Raw genomic sequence first — 17,819 nt, 5'->3', positions numbered from 1 at the left:
TAGTGACAGCTCTTTGGATCTCATATTGAGAGTCGACAGCAACTGATTCCAAATGCAAATGTCACACCTAGAATCAACTCCAGACCTTTTACCTGCTTAATTGATAATGAAATAACGAGGGAATAGCCCACACCTGTCCATGAAATAGCTTTTGAGTTGATAGTCCCATTACTTTTGGCCCCTTAAAAAGTGGGAGGCACATATAGAAACCGTTGTAATTCCTACACTGTTCACCTGATTTGGATGTAATTACCCTCAAATTAAATCTGAAAGTCTGCAGTTAAAGCACATCTTGTTTGTTTCATTTCAAAGCCATTGTGGTGGTGAATAGAGGTCAAAATATGAAAAATTCTATCAATGTCCCAATATTTATGGACCTGACTATATATATTGTGACACAGTTAGGTTAGGGGGTCCCTCTCCTGGGTAGAGGACTCCTTCCTTACACACACACACAGCAGCAGGGAAGCAGCACACCAGTCTGGATGCAAGTACAAGCTGGTCGGCGCCAGTCTTTATTGTACAATGTCAGAAACATAAAGAAAACATAAATATAAATCCTAGCCCTGTCGGGGCACTAACTTCACAGGTAGTTCCCTCACTACCAGAACCTGGCAGGGCCTAATGCCCTCGCCAGCAACAAAAGCACAGCACAACACTCACGGTTAGGTTTCCAAGTGTCTCTGAGCAAACTCCCTGCCTGCTCTCCCAGGTGAGACAATCAGCCCTAAACAAACTAGGCTTATATTGGCCACTCTCAGGTGGAAAACTAACAATCTTGTTACCAGGCTGCGAGAACCAAAACCTGGAGTGGCCATGGGTGGAGCCCTCCCTCTCCTCTCACCCACAACCCCCAGGTCCCAAACCGGCTTTTCAAAAAGCCCGAAACTCAAGCCTGCTGCACTGCAGACTTTCTCCTGGGGGTTTAAAACATAAAAGACTGGAATCTGGGACAAATGTACCTGCCACAGACCACTTTACCAGTGATCCTATCACAATATATATATATATATATATATATATATATATATATATATATATATATATACAGTATATATGTAATTCATTGGTCTGTTTGTTTGTCTGCCTGTCTGGTTATGCATTCGGAGGACACCCCTGCACCGATTGGGATGAAACCAATGCGAGGGGGTCCAGTTGGAGTGGGTTAGGGTCGGACTTCGCGTTGGTGTACACTCGGCAAAACCTTGATCCGGGGAGCCTGTTCTGAGCCTTCCACTGGATGGATTTGGATGAAAACTTCACAGAGGGGTGGCAATTGGTCTGTGGTGCCTAATGGATTGTTTGGGATCCTGGTTAGCCCTTATAGCGGAGTGCGCCAGCAGGTTGGACCTTATAGCGGAGTGTGCCAGGTAGAGCTTTGACCCGAGGAGCCTGTTCTGGGCCTTCCACAGGATGGATTTGGACAACATTACATAATTTAGACATAAACTTCACAGAGTGGTAACATTGGATCCCAGAAGAGATACTAGGGGGTTGAGGTCCCGATCGGACCTCCCGTTGATGTAAGCTGGGCACAACTTTGACCCATGGAGCCAGTTCTGAGCCTACCACTGGATGGATTTAGATGAAAACTTAACAGATTAGTAACATTGGATCTGTCACAGCGCTGCCGAATCCTTACCTGGTTCGGTGGCGCTGGGGTCCAGGCTGGCGTGGGACAGCGGGTGGGAAATCCCCGGCACCCGCTGTCAACAGTTCTCCTCCTTTCCCGGCGGCTGTGTGCAGGCGGCCGCGGCTTCAATAGGAGCTCGCACGCCGCTCTGCTAAAAGATTTAAAGAGACAGTCATGAAAATAGGAAGTGCTGATTGGGGGTTAAATTGAACTCTGACCTATATAAGGAAGTTCCCGGGAGCACTCCAGTGCCAGAGTATAAGCTCCATTAGCATACTCCAGCGTTACTGTGCATATCCTGATTATCGGTTCTGACCTTGGCTTTGTTCGTGACTCTGATTCTGCTCGATCCCTGGTTCCATGTCGATATCTGGTTCTGACCTTGGCTTCTCCCTGTGACCCATTTACGCCTGCTCCCTGGTACCGTCTCATCCGTTTGGTTCTGACCCGGCTCGCCGACTATGCTAAAGTCTTCTGCATTCCAACCAAGTTTGCCAGCACCTGTATAGGGAAACCTAACCTGAGGGCCACGACCTGTGTGTCAGACGCAGCCAAGCCTGTACCTTCTTGCGAGGGTCCCTGGTGAAAACCGTAAGCACATTAGACTCCGTGCCTCAGGAATAGGTCTAACCAATTCTCTGAATACGGGTAGCATCCACAATCCGTCCGAGAGTTTGTGGCAGGATCCCAGAAGACATACTAGGGGGTTGAGGTGCCTGTCGGACCTCCCATTGGTTTACACTGGGCAGAACTTTGACTCAGGACGCTGGGCAGAACTTTGACCTGGGACGCTGAGCAGAACTTTGACCCGGGGAGCCTGTTCTGGGCCTTTGAACCAAAATATATGTCCACTACCAGGGCCGAAACTAGGATTTTTGTCACCTGGGGCAAAGTAGTAATTTGCCCTCCCAAAAACAAACAAACAAATAAACAAAAACAAAGTGCTCCCGAAAAGCGTGTGGTTTTGCTACACAGTAATGCCCCTTAAACATTATGCCACAGTAATGCCCCTTATACATAATGCTACACAGTAATGCCCTTGTAACATTATGCCACACAGTAATGCCCCCTACACAATGTGCCCCCCTGTGTCCCTCCAGCAGCCTCACACCTTGTCCTACTGTGTTCCTGCATCAGCAGGTGTGGATTTGGAGCCGAGCACCTGCACCGGCAGGCAGCTGCCCGCAGCCCTTGAGAGACACAGCGACACCATCACTCTAATTTCGCACTGGTCATGAGCCGATCAGAGCTCATGGACCGACAGTCGCTGCTGATTGGCTGCCAGTCAGCGGCACTGTGTCTCCCCCCCCAATCCCTCTAGTTGTGGCCCTGCCACTACAATAGAAGGCTTTCCCTATCCTTTTCTATCATGGTGCTGTTAGGAATGTTAGGAAAACTTTGTTCATGTGGCTGCAGTATAGAATTGAATCAGTAATTATGCAACTCTTATACCTGGAAATACAATTAGCATTAAAATGGAAGTCTTCTATAATTTGTGGAATCCCCTGTAGTCTGTCTCATTAATGTCTGTAAACTAAGATTTATACAGAACTCAGCAAGAAGGATACGTGCAACCAAAATGGGTATCACATAGTTCTTCATCATCTCTTAGCTTTCAGTAACACTGCGACTACTCCCTTAACTTTCCATTCTATTTAAACAAAAAATTGCTTAAATGCTCCAAAATGTTCCAGTCATTTGGTGTCCAGACAAACAACTATCTACCTTCATTTTCTAATTATCTATGGTAGATCTATTCGTGGCTGTATCTCCAATATTATTTTCCTGGCTCTGCACTCAACTTTTCCTATATTTCTCTCAGTGACATTTATTATATAGTTTCTACAAAATGAAATACACGATAATAGTTTGTCTTATTCCTTTATTGCATCTGATACTATTTATTTAATTTCTATATTGTGTGTTACTGTACAGTTAGTACTATTATTATTCGTTGATATGTGTCAGTGGGCAATGCTGGAATACCTGGGAACGCTCAGGATTAGATGCAGAGACTGTGTAATTTAAGGAATTTCTCATTTGGTCAGGGCTTATGGCCAAAATCTCCCAGTCACTCATCTCTGAATACCTTACACCATGTTTTTTACTGGCTTCCTGCTGTTCGAGTGGCTTATTCTCCATTTTGCCACTGCTGTCAGCTGTTAGAACTTTCTGTGTTGTTGTTTCCATGAGCTACTGAAGGTGTTTGACTTTTTCTTAAGATGGATGTGATATTGCTATAGAAGTTTTATAGATGATCATCTCGGGTACAGCTTGGCTAGAATAGACCTTTGAAACATACTGTAAAAGCTTAAGTGTGTACTAAAGCTTGATTTATTTATTTATAAAAAAATATGTTTTATATTTTGTTTTCATTTTTCTTTTTTAATTTTAAATAATAATAATTTTTTTAAAATTGCTTCTCATCCTATGCCAGCCCGTAAATTAGGATATATGCCACAATCACAACTAACTTTCAAAATCTATTTTGGCAATACATTACCTGCTGCTGTTTATCCGATTATATCGCCTATGCGCCATGTGCACATTATTGTTCAATTACAACCCTCCCTTCCCGGCTTGCACATGGGACCTCATTCAGAGCCGGACGCTATTTGCGCTCGCTTGTTCAGAAAAAAGGGGTGGCTATTCAAATGAACCGTTCGCTCTTTGCGGTCTGTTCACGCCTCTAGGTCTGAATGAGCGAACAAAACATGCGGTCGTTTTTTGGAAAACAACGCCCCCTGGCCGCTCGCATCCTACGTCATGTCCGTTATTTATTAGATTAATCGAGTACATCGACCAGCGTATGAACTGCTCGTTATTCTTGTGGTTGGTTTTTCCTACCGCAATCTTGCGAGCAGTTCTGACTATAAAATAACCCAGTGACGTGGTCAATGACGCTGCTGTATTAATTATGCACACCCTTAAAACGCCCGTTTTGACCTTTATGCACGCCTGCGTTCGGATCTCCACTCCCCGTTTTCAAGCACCTTCCCCTGCTACCACCCACATACGCCTCCTCCTGTCACTCAAAATAGCAGGCATTCGCTATTTAGTGAACAAACGATTTTCGGCCGCACTGACTGGTTCGCGCATGCGTATTACGAACCGTACGCATGCGCAGTTGGGCAAACATCGCTCGGAACGAACGAGCGGCCGCTTACGAGCGGCTCTGAATCAGGCCCATTGTTCAGAGTTATATGTCTTTCTCAGTTCTGCTTACTTCAACTTACAAACACTACTCTGCTTTGGTTATTGAATAAGAACTGATACTGAAGACTGCAGGCAGTGTTAACCACAAGGCTTAGGGCCTGATTCAGAGCCGGACGCTCCGACCAGAGCGCTCGCTCTGAATCAGGGCCCTCCTCCTTTAAAATGGAGCGTCCTCCTGGACGCTCGTATAGCTGTGGGTCACCACCCACAGCATATACGAGCGTCCAAAAAGATGGTCGCGATGTTCTTGACCATCGCGACCATCGGACTTGCGACGGAGACCCTGCAGTAGGGTCTCCCTGCCACAAGCCCTGGAGTGATTTTGGCTCTATCAGAGCCAAAATCACTCCCACTGACATCACTAGTGATGTCAGTGGAGCCGGCTTCAGACGGTAGGCGTTCCCATGGGAACGCCTTCATCTGGCAGGCACGCCCACCAAAGGGGACGTGCTGTCAATCAACATCGACAGCACGCCCCCTTTGGTGCGAGACCCGGAGCGACAGGTTGGCTGTCGCAGTCCGGGTCTCGCGCATGCGCACCACGGAGCTCCCTCCGTCGTGCGCATGCGTAGTGGGGAACATCGACCCACTTGCGAGCGTACTGCCGCTTGCGAGTGGATCTGAATGACCCCCTTAGTCAGCTCCATCCCTTAGGTAGCATATTAAAATATAGGTTAATGGGAATCATACAACTGCCTTTCACCCTGCCTCACCAATCAGTGATTGACTCACCTGTGACATTGCTTACTGTCATTCAGACGCTGAAGGGTGTTGTTATGTACATAGGAAGGTGTCGGAGAGAGATCAGATGGGGTGTAGGTATCAGAGCACGGCAACACAGGAGTATGGTTAATAATTCATTTGTCATTTTGTATATTTTAATTGATCGTCTCTTTTTACTTGATGCATGCAACCTCCCATAAAGTGTAATTTTTCAGTTTCTTGTATTTCTGCATACAATCCCAATAAACGTGAAATAAACCTCCTGTGCACATGTAATTGAAGTTGCTGAATGAGATCATGTCACGCTGTGGGCACAGCATGTTCTGCTTGTGCAGTTTAGACTTCCCCACTAATGTTTCTTCATGACTTAAATTGTTATTTGAGGACGGGCATATTTCAATCCTAAATGCCATCACAAACACACCGCTTTGAAACAGCAGTCTTCCTCTTTCTGTTACCTCATAAATCCCTTTTGGCCACTTGACCGTGCTAAAGATCTAGCACTCGGCCAGCTTCCAAGCCTCAGCAAGCAGGTTGCTCTCTAAGGTCCAATAACATAAACTGACTGTGTATTAGAATGTAACACTATAAATTTTTTAATATAATAAAACTGAAGCATGTAATCTCCTTTGCCTAAGACCTCATTAGTAGCTTTGATACCATGTCTGTGCAATTTAAATAAATGTTTGTCTGTGCAGTGTAGCTATTAACAGATGTTATTTAACTGTAATCGTTACTTTCACACTAGAAATTATCTATTATATTTGACAGATATTTCACATATCATAAAGCTGCATACATACACAACGATTTTTTAAACAATATCGTTTAACGATAATCGTTTGAAAAAATTGTTCACTTTCTGAGTCAAACGATGAACGATTATCGTTCATGCGCGTTCACGTTTGTAGTTTGTAGTTTAGTCAGACTTGTAAACGCAACGATTTTCATTAAGGGAATATGCAAAAATCGTTTGTAGTTCAAAAAAATCGTTCATTACACTTTAAAAAATCTGACAGAAAATCGTTCATAAAATCGTTCATAAAATCGTTGGTTACAAAATCGTTTTGTGTGTATGCAGCTTAACAGTTAAATATTTTGCATATTGCATTCCATTTCACCATATGTCAGAAAGCAGTAACAATAAGTCATTATCTGCTGCCAACCACTTTGCAGCTGAAATATTATAATCATTTTTCTTAAGCCTAACATTTAGCATAAAGTCATTTCCACTTGGAAACTACTGCAACATTGTAAAATATCCACCAACGTTTTATCATTTTGGAGGTGCATTTAAGTATGTTACAGGTACTAAGCAGATTTTGATCTGAATGCTAAATTTAGGTATACAAATAGTGGGTGATATCCTGTGCTCCCAAAACAGTCTGACAATCTCCCTAATGCACAGTCAGATTTATATATGGCGGACATAATACAGTGTGACATAAGGTGAGACGTATCAAACCTTCAAGAGGGATAAAGAGAAGTTACCCATAGCAACCAATCAGCGTCTGGCTATCATTTATCTAGCACAGTCTATAAAATGACAGTTAGAATCTGATTGATTGCTATGGACAACTTCTCCACTTGATCTCCCTCGAAGGTGTGATACTGTATATCTCCCTCACAGTGTGACATAGTGTTGTAGCGCATTTTGAGCAGTGGGCGGGGTATGCTGGTGGAGTATGATGATGTGAATTGTATCAATAAGCCCCATCATACTTGATACAGAGTTTCCAAGTAGGCAAACCTAAAGATATAAAACCGAATCAATCTGAATCAATATTATATACACACGGGGGCTGACTGAAAAGTAATAAGACTGATTTTTTTATTCAGAATCAGATGACTCCACAGTATCTGAACATTTTTCTTTTTCAAAGTAGCGTCCTTCACATTCAATACATTTTTTACAGTGTTTCAACAACGATTTAGAGACGTGCAGTAGATTGTTTTGCGACATCACTTTTAATGTTGCAGCTGGCTGAGGCGAATTCGTGTGTTTTCATACACTGGACTGTTGTTTGGATTACAGATCATAATGCCTAATCCACGATTTGTCACACGTCACAATTAATGTCAGGAAATCGGGTATCCTCTCTGACATTCGAAAAGTGTTCTTGCACGATTCAACTCGTTGTTGCATCTGCTCTTCTGTGAGATTTCTGGGTCCCCACCTGGCAGACACGTGATGCATTTTCAGTTCCTTTGTCACAATATTCTGAACCCGTTCGAATGAGATGCCAAGTGAAGCCAAAAGTTTGTGTACAGTTACGTTCTGTCATTTTGTAACATCTCCGCAGCTTTGGCAATGTTGAAATCTGTAACCGTGGTGGATGGTCTCCCAGAACGTGTTTCGTCAGTCACTCGCGTATTACCCTCTATTTCCAAGTTTAACACAGAATTCAATCACACATTTCTGACGCAATCTCACAGACACGTCTTCCTCATCCGTCATGACGAAATGTACAAAGATCTTCCACTCGCTGCGACCAAACAAAGAAGACTACGGCAGTCCAACCGCAGGTCAGGACACATCGATGAATGAGCTCCACAATAACCAGCATACCATTGCCAAGTCTACCTATGGGACAGAATAACAGAGGCAGTCTCATTACTTTTCAATCAGCCTATATATATATATATATATATATATATATACATAAAGCTGGAGAAGTGATAAAAATGATGTTATCATGTTGGCATTTAATGGTAGTTGGTGTGCACAGTGCCAAAGCGTTTGCTTTTACTGCATGGCTCCATCTTCCCAAAGATGTCACTGGGATGATGGCACCTCGGAGGAGGATGGATTTGCTTGCCAGCACAAGGTAAGTATACTGTAGGTGTAGGGTCCCGGTGGCTGTGTGCACCACACACCCTGCACCCATTATAAATACGCCTATGCTCTGACTTCTCCCTCCAGTAACAGTGATGTTAGTTCCAGATATTTCCGGTAAAACACACATCTACAGTCTCCAAACACTTCTGTTATTTCCCATACTTACTCATCACTTACCATCTCATGATGACAACACAGGCAATCCTGAAAAGCATCTAATAATAACATCACAACATTATACACAACCAAAATGTTATACTGTATAGAAGAAAAGAAAAAGTCTCACAGGGATACACAGGGCCTGATTCAGACCCGCTAGCTAGATGCGGCCGCTCGCTCCCTGCGTATGTAAATTCATCTAAGTGATGTCAAGGCAGGCGCTCGCACGGCAAGGCATAAGCACGCCCACTATGACTATACCCTACCGCAAGCATTGCGAGCACTTCAGTGTAAAATTCAACTGGGTGACGTGTACTATGACGCTGCCTGTTAATTATGCACGCCTCTGAAACAGCGTTGAAACACTCTGGCATGCCTGCATTCGCAACTCCACTCCCCCATAACTACTGGCCTGCCCCTGTTACCACCCACAAACGGCCTCTCCTGTCACTCATTCCACTGGGCTGTCTTTGCAGGGCGAGCGAACACATTCTAATCGCTCGTACTAGATTGCACACGCGCACAGTGAACTACGCGCATGCGCACATTAGCGAACATCGACAGCAATGAGCGTCCACTTGCTAGTGAGCGGGTCTACATCAGGTCCACAGTCCACATACAGAAAGAAAAAACACTCTGTACAGGAGAAAAGGTGAGGACTTTCCAAAAAATACCATAGCAAAGATCAAAAGAAAAAAGGTAATACTAAAGATAATCTATATAATAAAATCAAATTCTGATTTATCAATTATTGGCTTCTAGACCCATTAATTAGAATTTCTTATTGCCGCTATTTGTGGCAATAAGAAATTATAGATCGCCAAGATGTATGAAAATACTCTGAAAGGAGCCCGTCCCTGTGGTGTGTTAGAAGTTGAGCGATCGCTAATGCAATCACTGCATTTATCCTTTGGGAGATGGGCGCCAAACTGAGCATGCGCAGTCTGCTCACTACATATGCGCAAGTGGTGAATGCCAGGGTTGGGTCCTACAGATCCCTCTCCCAGCACTTTTTGTGGAAAGTAGCTAACACCATTCCAGAGCTTGGTAAGATCAGCATATAAGCAGCCTCCATAGGTTTCTACAGGGGCTGCTTTTGCAATCAAAAATGTCTCCAATATCTGCTGCTGTCCCTATAGATACATTGAGGGGATACTTAATATTTGTTTCTTACCCCCTCTAAAAATGGGTGCTTTTCTAGGATATGCCGCAAATATTAATTGATAAATAGTCCCCAATGACAGATGAATGGGAAGAGAAAGATGGAATAAGAGGGGATGAAAGAGTAGGAGAAATAGAGGTGGAGGAGCGCTTAAGAGAAAGAGGACAAGGGAGAAAACATCCAGGCGACATTCGGGACAACATTTATTATGCTAAAAAATAATGTTTCTTATTTTAAATTCTGCACTTAAACAGTTATTAACTTATAAATCCTGGGTAAATAAAATAGTATGAATTGCATCCAGTAATCAAAAATTATGAACTATTATTGTGGTCAATTTTGAAAAGCTGAGCCTGATAGTGCTACAGCATGTATAACACTGCGCAGTGCAATCAGGAGAATATTGCTTATCTTTCAATACGTCTCCTTGGTCCAATAGGACAATATTAAAATGTGTATATAAAAAGAAAAAAAAGGGAAAAAAATAATCACAACATTGTGCGTGTTTCTTAAAACCATATTTCTGGTAAACAAACTCTTATTATCATAAAGTGATACAGTGCACCGTGGGTTCTAGTAGGAACTTAAAGTCTCAATATTTTTCACAAAATTCAGGGGGGATTGGGGGTGCCTAACCCTAACCTTCCACCCGAAGTGCCTATCCCTTACCCCCTCTAAGTGCCTAAACCTAACCCCCCCCCTTCCCCGCTGCCTAAACCTAAGTCTCCCGTGGGGGGTGCCTAACCCTAACCTTCCCCCGGGGGTCCCTAACCCCAACCCCCCCCCTTCTCCTAGCCTAACCCTCCCGGGGGGCTGTCTAAACCTGTCCCCCCCGGGAGCCCCTAACCTAACCCCCCCCCCACGGCTGTCCGCGTCCGGCTTACCGTCGATCGGGATGACGGGCGTCGGGCTCCCGGCATAGATAAAACGACAGGTGTCGGGATTTCGATGCCCGTCATTAGACCGGGATTAGACAGTCAGGATTTAGACCACCAGCATCCCGACTGCATACAATTCAGGGGTATATTTAGTTAAAACACAAGAATTTATTAAACAAAATAAAATACAAGGATAGGACAGAAGATGAATGGTGGGTATCAAATGTATAAAAGGTACAATAATAGCGCTTATTGTCCTAATCAGGGAGTCTGTAGGCCAGACTTCTTCAAGGAGATATATACAGTACATACATTGCAGATTTAACAATTGATTTTTGCAAGATTTAACTCACTTGTATACTTGTATTGTCAAGTCTATTTCAGGAGCTGATTATAATTGTATTCTGCAAAGAAACATTTAGATTTTACTTTATAATCATACTTTCCAAGTTCGGGAAATAGTTTTCAGGCCCATTTTTGCTACTGGGCCACTCTGTCTATATAAATTGTGTAAATATACTGTCAGCAGACATTGCACTCTACACTTCCTAATATGACATGGCCACTGGATGCATTCATACCGTAATTCTAATACATTTTAAAAAGTAATCTGAAATATTGTTTGACATATGCAGCATAAAAACAGATTTTGCAAACTGCATCCAGCAACTCGCAAAAATGTACAGGCAATTAGCCAGTATTAATACCAGGCACATTGTCATGATCAGACAAATATTTCAGAAATCTTCAATAGCTGGGAATATCCCAGAAAATCAGGAACATTTGAAAATGAAACTTTTAGATCAATTAGTTTGTATATTTGAAATTTAATAACGCACAAATCAGTGACAGTGAATTTATAATGAAAGGTATTTTGGTAGAAGCTCTACTGTCATTCTGAATCGGAAAATAGTTATTTAATATGTTATATTTTACTCCCAGTAGTAATTACTTTTCATTAAACCTTATGAGTTTAGCAGTTGAACTCCTCATGTTAAGTATCCACAGGCTCAAAAATAAAATTATTAATTTATAGAAATGTAGCTTCCGGAGTATTTACATTCAGACTAGTGCAAACAACCTGTCTGATTGGGTGGGTAGGAAGGCTCCATGACTGGAAAAGTTGGAGGAGCAGAATAATTTCTCTAACTGCCTAAGACAGTCTGAGGTCAGCTAGAGTTTAGGCAAAGGAATAACTGTGTGGAATTAATGGCAGGTTTGGTCTTTCATTTTGGTCTTGTTTTCCCATTTGTTTTATTGTAGAACGTTGAGGGAATAGGCACACATATTCAAGTTTACATGTTGCTCAGAAATTGGATATTGCCAACAATATATAGACTCGCATGTATAAAATCTGCTACATTTTGAGTGTATTTTCTGGTTCAGGTAAAGGTGAGGCTTAAACCGCAAATTTAACATTAATTTAGACATCATTACTGTACATTCAGCATATATATAAACTCAAGTGTTTCTGTGTCCTGTGACACGCTCAACGGTTGGCCTGCTTACCAAGTGTAATTAAAGATACCTGTCTAGGATGGTAAACTAATGACCTTTGAATAGGTCACAGTACAATTCATGTTAAGCAATGTCTTTCCCTATACATCTAATGAAAGGAATTGCTGATGTACAGTGATGAGGTGTGTTTCCTTATACACCAATAAAAAACAAATTGCTGATCTGCGCATAATATAAGTTGCTCAAATAAAAGATTAGAAATATATATTCTTATAATTCTTATATAATCTTTTTTATTTATTTTAAAGTTTTTATTCAATATAATTTTATGTGTTGTGCATTTCACTTGGCTTACATATAGATATGATTTACACTACAGCGCTCATCTATATTGTTTTACCATCCTTATACACCGAATGAATGCAAAGGCTTTCGTATGGCAAAGTCTAGCTAATGGTACTGATGGACCGAGTAACCAAAACGATCTCGTTAGCTCTAAGCTGGATGAATAAGTTTTGGTATTTTTCCTTAAAATTTGGAGTTTATTTACTTGCCACTTTCTATTTATACATTTAATGACTGACATACATCTTTTTGTGTTTGCATCTGAAACTCTGTTCCTCTGGAATGGCATAAGTTAGACCTAAAAGTTGTGTTCAATTATGACAATTGCTGCAGTTGCTGATGGGATATCTTGCACTTTGTTAATTATCCTACAGAGTTGGAAATCCTACCTGTTATTTATCCTACAGAATTGGAAGTCCTACCTGTTATTTATCCTACAGAATGGGAAGTCCTATCTGTTATTTATCCTACAGAATTGGAAGTCCTAACTGTTATTTATCCTACAGAATTGGAAGTCCTAGCTGTTATTTATCCTACAGAATTGGAAGTCCTGCCTGCTAATTATCCTACAGAATTGGAAGTCCTACCTGTTACTTATCTTACAGAATTGGAAGTCCTGCCTGCTAATTATCCTACAGAATTGGAAGTCCTACCTGCTAATTATCCTACAGAGTTGGAAGTCCTACCTGTTATTTATCCAACAGAATTGGAAGTCCTATCTGTTATTTATCCTACACAACTAGAAGTCCTACCTGCTCATTATCCTACAGAATTGGAAATCCTACCTGTTATTTATCCTACAGAATGGGAAGTCATATACGTTATTTATCCAACAGAATTGGAAGTCCTAGCTGTTATTTATCCTACAGAATTGGAAGTCCTAGCTGTTATGTATCCTACAGAATTGGAAGTCCTGCCTGCTAATTATCCTACAGAATTGGAAGTCCTACCTGATAATTATCCTACAGAATTGGAAGTCCTAGCTGTTATTTATCCTACCGAATTAGAAGTCCTACCTGCTAATTATCCTACAGAATTTGGGCATCCTACCTGCTAATTATCCTACAGAATTGGAAGTCCTAACTGTTATATATCATACAGAATTGGAAGTCCTACCTGCTTATTATCCTACAGAATTGGAAGTCCTACCTGTTATTTATCCTACAGAATGGGAAGTCCTAGCTGTTATTTATCCTACAGAATTGGAAGTCCTAACTGTTATTTATCCTACAGAATTGGAAATCCTAGCTGTTATTTATCCTACAGAATTGGAAGTCCTGCCTGCTAATTATCCTACAGAATTGGAAGTCCTACCTGTTACTTATCTTCCAGAATTGGAAGTCCTGCTTGCTAATTATCCTACAGAATTGGAAGTCCTACCTGCTAATTATCCTACAGAATTTGGGTGTCCTTTCTAATTATCCTACAGAATTGGAAGTCCTAACTGTTATTTATCGTACAGAATTGGAAGTCCTACCTGCTTATCCTACAGAATTGGAAGTCCTACCTGTTATTTATCCTACAGAATGGGAAGTCCTAGCTGTTATTTATCCTACAGAATTGGAAGTCCTAACTGTTATTTATCCTACAGAATTGGAAGTCCTAGCTGTTATTTATGCTACAGAAATGGAAGTCCTGCTTGCTAATTATTCTACAGAATTGGAAGTCCTACCTGTTACTTATCTTAGAGAATTGGAAATCCTACCTGTTAATTATCCTACAGAGTTGGAAGTCCTACCTGTTATTTATCCTACAGAATTGGAAGTCCTACCTGTTATTTATCCTACACAACTAGAAGTCCTACCTGCTCATTATCCTACAGAATTGGAAATCCTACCTGTTATTTATCCTACAGAATGGCAAGTCATATCTGTTATTTATCCTACAGAATTGGAAGTCCTAGCTGTTATTTATCCTACAGAATTGGAAGTCCTAGCTGTTATTTATCCTACAGAATTGGAAGTCCTGCCTGCTAATTATTCTACAGAATTTTAAGTCCTACCTGTTACTTATCTTACAGAATTGGAAGTCCTGCCTGCTAATTATCCTACAGAATTGGAAGTCCTACCTGCTAATTATCCTACAGAATTGGAAGTCCTAGCTGTTATTTATCCTACCGAATTAGAAGTCCTACCTGCTAATTATCCTACAGAATTTGGACGTCCTACCTGCTATTTATCCTACAGAATTGGAAGTCCTAACTGTTATTTATCACACAGAATTGGAAGTCCTACCTGCTTATTATCCAACAGAATTGGAAGTCCTACCTGTTATTTATCTTACCGAATGGGAAGTCCTAGCTGTTATTTATCCTACAGAATTGGAAGTCCTACCTGAATCCCTTGTGTGAGCATGGACACTTGCCCCTGATGAAACTTTTGTGAGGGTTAAAATCACCTTTCATTAGCAGAATGCTTGTATATTGTAAAGTGGTTCAGTGGTTAGTATTGCGGTTTTGCAGCACTGATCTAGAGTACTATGTGCTTGTTTCTGAGTCCAATTCATCTGGGGCAACTTTCTGTTTGGCCGCAGCAGCGTGCTTACTACCTTATGTTAATGCGGTTTTGTCCGTTGACGCTGATTATGCAGCTGTTTACATGCAGAAGGCTGCACTGCCCACTATTTTTCATACTGTCATAATTAGAATCAGGACTTACACCCACCGCATGCTGGGTACAGAAAATTTGTCAGAAACAGGTGTCCCATCTATGGCCATACGACCAAGTGAGCATGGAAGTTGGCCATCATGCCCATAACACTCCTATGAGACAATTCTGTTCCATGCATCTGCACGGTAACCACCCAGTTGTTGCACAGAAATGCCTATTTCAAGCAAAGAGAGATCAATCAATAAATGGATCAGTCCATCTGCACATTTAATCTCTGCCTGTGTGTACATACATGGTATGGAGCTTGATTGCCTTCAGTAGCGTATGTGGGGTACACATTTATTGTAATTATTGTATTTTTTCTTCCATTTATTTTTAGGGAGGGAACCAGACAGCCACTGTTATTGCTCTGTGTTCGATGAGAGATTTTAATCTTACCCAAGAAACATGTCAGCTGGCCATAAGAGATGTCGGGGGACTTGAAGTTCTTATTAACTTGCTGGATACAGAAGAAATCAAGTGTATGGTATGAAACTTTGTTAGAAGCATTTTTGTTTTAGTATACTTATATTAATAAGTTTATCTACCCTTTTATACTAAAGCTGGGTACACACTGAAGCGATGTCATTCCAATTTGGCCAAATTGGAATGACAAATCGTGCATATCACGCAGTGTGTATGCACAATATGCCCACTCCCGCGGTCGCATGCAACGTCGTCAGGTACAATGTGCTGCACATCAAACATGATGATATCGCATGCGGAGCCATTCAGTGTAATGAAGGACGGAGCGAGGGTTCATTCCGTCGTTCATTACATCGGTCTGATGTGTAGCCAGGATCCGTTATGTTGGCTCGTCCTGTCGACATATTGGCTGGGGAAACATAGCTCAGTGTGTACTCAGCTTTACACTTGCTGCATTAGTGTTTTACCCACGAATGTCCAATTTAAGACTCATTTTATTAATATTCATGCATTTAAAAATATGCCAAATATTACTTTTAACTTATTGAAAAAGGCAATTTAATTTGTTTTAGTTTTTAAAGTTTTGTTGCATGCAGTCAAAATGTATGCAAACCATAGGTGATAGCTGGGTGACAGCTCGAACCATCTATTTGTAAATATACAATAATAAAATTGTATAACACAATTCTAGTATATATATATATGTTTTCTCTCTCAACTAGATTGGTTCATTAAAGATTTTGAAGGAAATTAGTCACAATTCACAAATCAGATGTCTTATTGCTGACCTTGGGGGACTGCAGACAATGGTTAAAATACTTGACTACCAAGACAAAGATTTGAAGTGTCTGGCAGCTGAAACTATTGCAAATGTCGCAAAGTTCAGACGAGCTCGGCAAACAGTGCGGCAGCATGGTGGCATAAAGAGATTGGTAAGTACTTTAGAGTCTGTATTGGTTCAAGTTGAAAGTTACATTTGTTTGTATACTTTTTAGGTCACTGTCACCTTATGTGCATTTCTTGCTGGTTTTGCGTATGTAATACCAGCATCAGTGCTATTCACCCTTTGTAGCTGGGTGAGACAAATATGTGACGCAAAAAGCAAGTTTTGGTTTGACTATTACACGTGTGGTTCATCGGCAGCACAGATGGTGTAATGATTAGCCTTACTGCCTCACAGCACTGAGGTCGTGGGTTCGATTCCCACCACGGCCCTAACTGTGCAGAGTTTGTTTATTCTCCCTGTGCTTGCGTGGGTTTCCTCCGGGTGCTTTGGTTTCCTCCCACACTCCAAAAATATACTGGTAGGTTAATTGGCTCCCACCAAAAATGAACCCTAGTGTGCGTGTACATGTGGTAGGGAATATAGATTGTAAGCTCCACTGGGGTAGGGTCTGATGTGAATGGCCAAATATTCTTCTCTGTAAAGCGCTGTGGAATATGTGTGAGCTATATAAATAACTGGTAATAAATAAATAAATTAGAAATTATCCATAATGACATACTCCAAAAAAATCAGAACAGTGGCATAAATAGGGTGCAAAAAGATTTTTTTCCCTGTTGGACAAATACGGAATATTTATGGGGTAGCTTTATAATGGACAATCTGTTTTACTAGTGACTTCTGCTGAATAATTAATTAATTTTCTTACCACAGACAGCACTACCCATTCCCATAATAAACTAATGGCCGTGGCTGCAACGGCTGCTATGTTACATAAATATCCTTACACTACATTGTCATAACAAATAATAAATATATTTCAGAATGTGGCCAAATATATTTCATCATGTCATTCAATACGTACTTCGTTATTTTTTCAACGTCCTGGTAGCGCTGCTTTGGGTTTTACACACACATTACTCCCACAGCACCACCAACCTCCCCTGGAATCCCCTACCCACACCTACCCTATAATTCATCAGTCCACCCATGATTATGTAGAAGGATCACTCTCCCATCATTACCTACTTTAATCATCCCTTGTTTAATATCCCTGGCACTGTTATTCTTCCCATTTCCCACCCCATCCCTCTTCATCCCTGTTGCTATCCCTCTTCAACCCCTTCACTATCCCTTTTCATCCTCTTCCCCTACCCTTATTTATCCACCTATCTATTCCTCTTCACTCTCCTTACCTTAGACAAACAGTGAAGTTTTGGTATAACGAGGCAGGCTCTCCAGCCCTCTTCCCGCTGTCTCTGATCATTTCAGCATGGCGGCTGTCCTGTACTCTCTTTGCCACAGTGGCAGAGCTGGATCCTTGCACCAGATAATGTGATGCAGCAGCTCTGAGCCACTTATAGCCACTGATAGTCTGGATATACAGTA

At 41.5% G+C, this 17,819-nt stretch overlaps 1 protein-coding gene across 1 annotated transcript in view; it reads left to right on the top strand.

Moving 5' to 3' along the window:
* The window catches only part of ODAD2 (outer dynein arm docking complex subunit 2), a 200,311-nt gene that overhangs the window by 92,290 nt on the left and 90,202 nt on the right, over positions 1-17,819 (top strand). The window contains exons 11-12 of the mRNA XM_088447790.1: positions 15,402-15,548; positions 16,210-16,419. Of these exons, the coding sequence (XP_088303916.1) occupies positions 15,402-15,548; positions 16,210-16,419 (357 nt within the window). The remainder of the gene's footprint in view (positions 1-15,401; positions 15,549-16,209; positions 16,420-17,819) is intronic.

This window comes from Taudactylus pleione, unplaced genomic scaffold (genome assembly GCF_031769625.1).
Source record: "Taudactylus pleione unplaced genomic scaffold, aTauple2 ptg000439l, whole genome shotgun sequence".
Lineage (NCBI taxonomy): Eukaryota > Metazoa > Chordata > Amphibia > Anura > Myobatrachidae > Taudactylus > Taudactylus pleione.
This window is presented reverse-complemented; position numbering and strand designations above follow the sequence as displayed.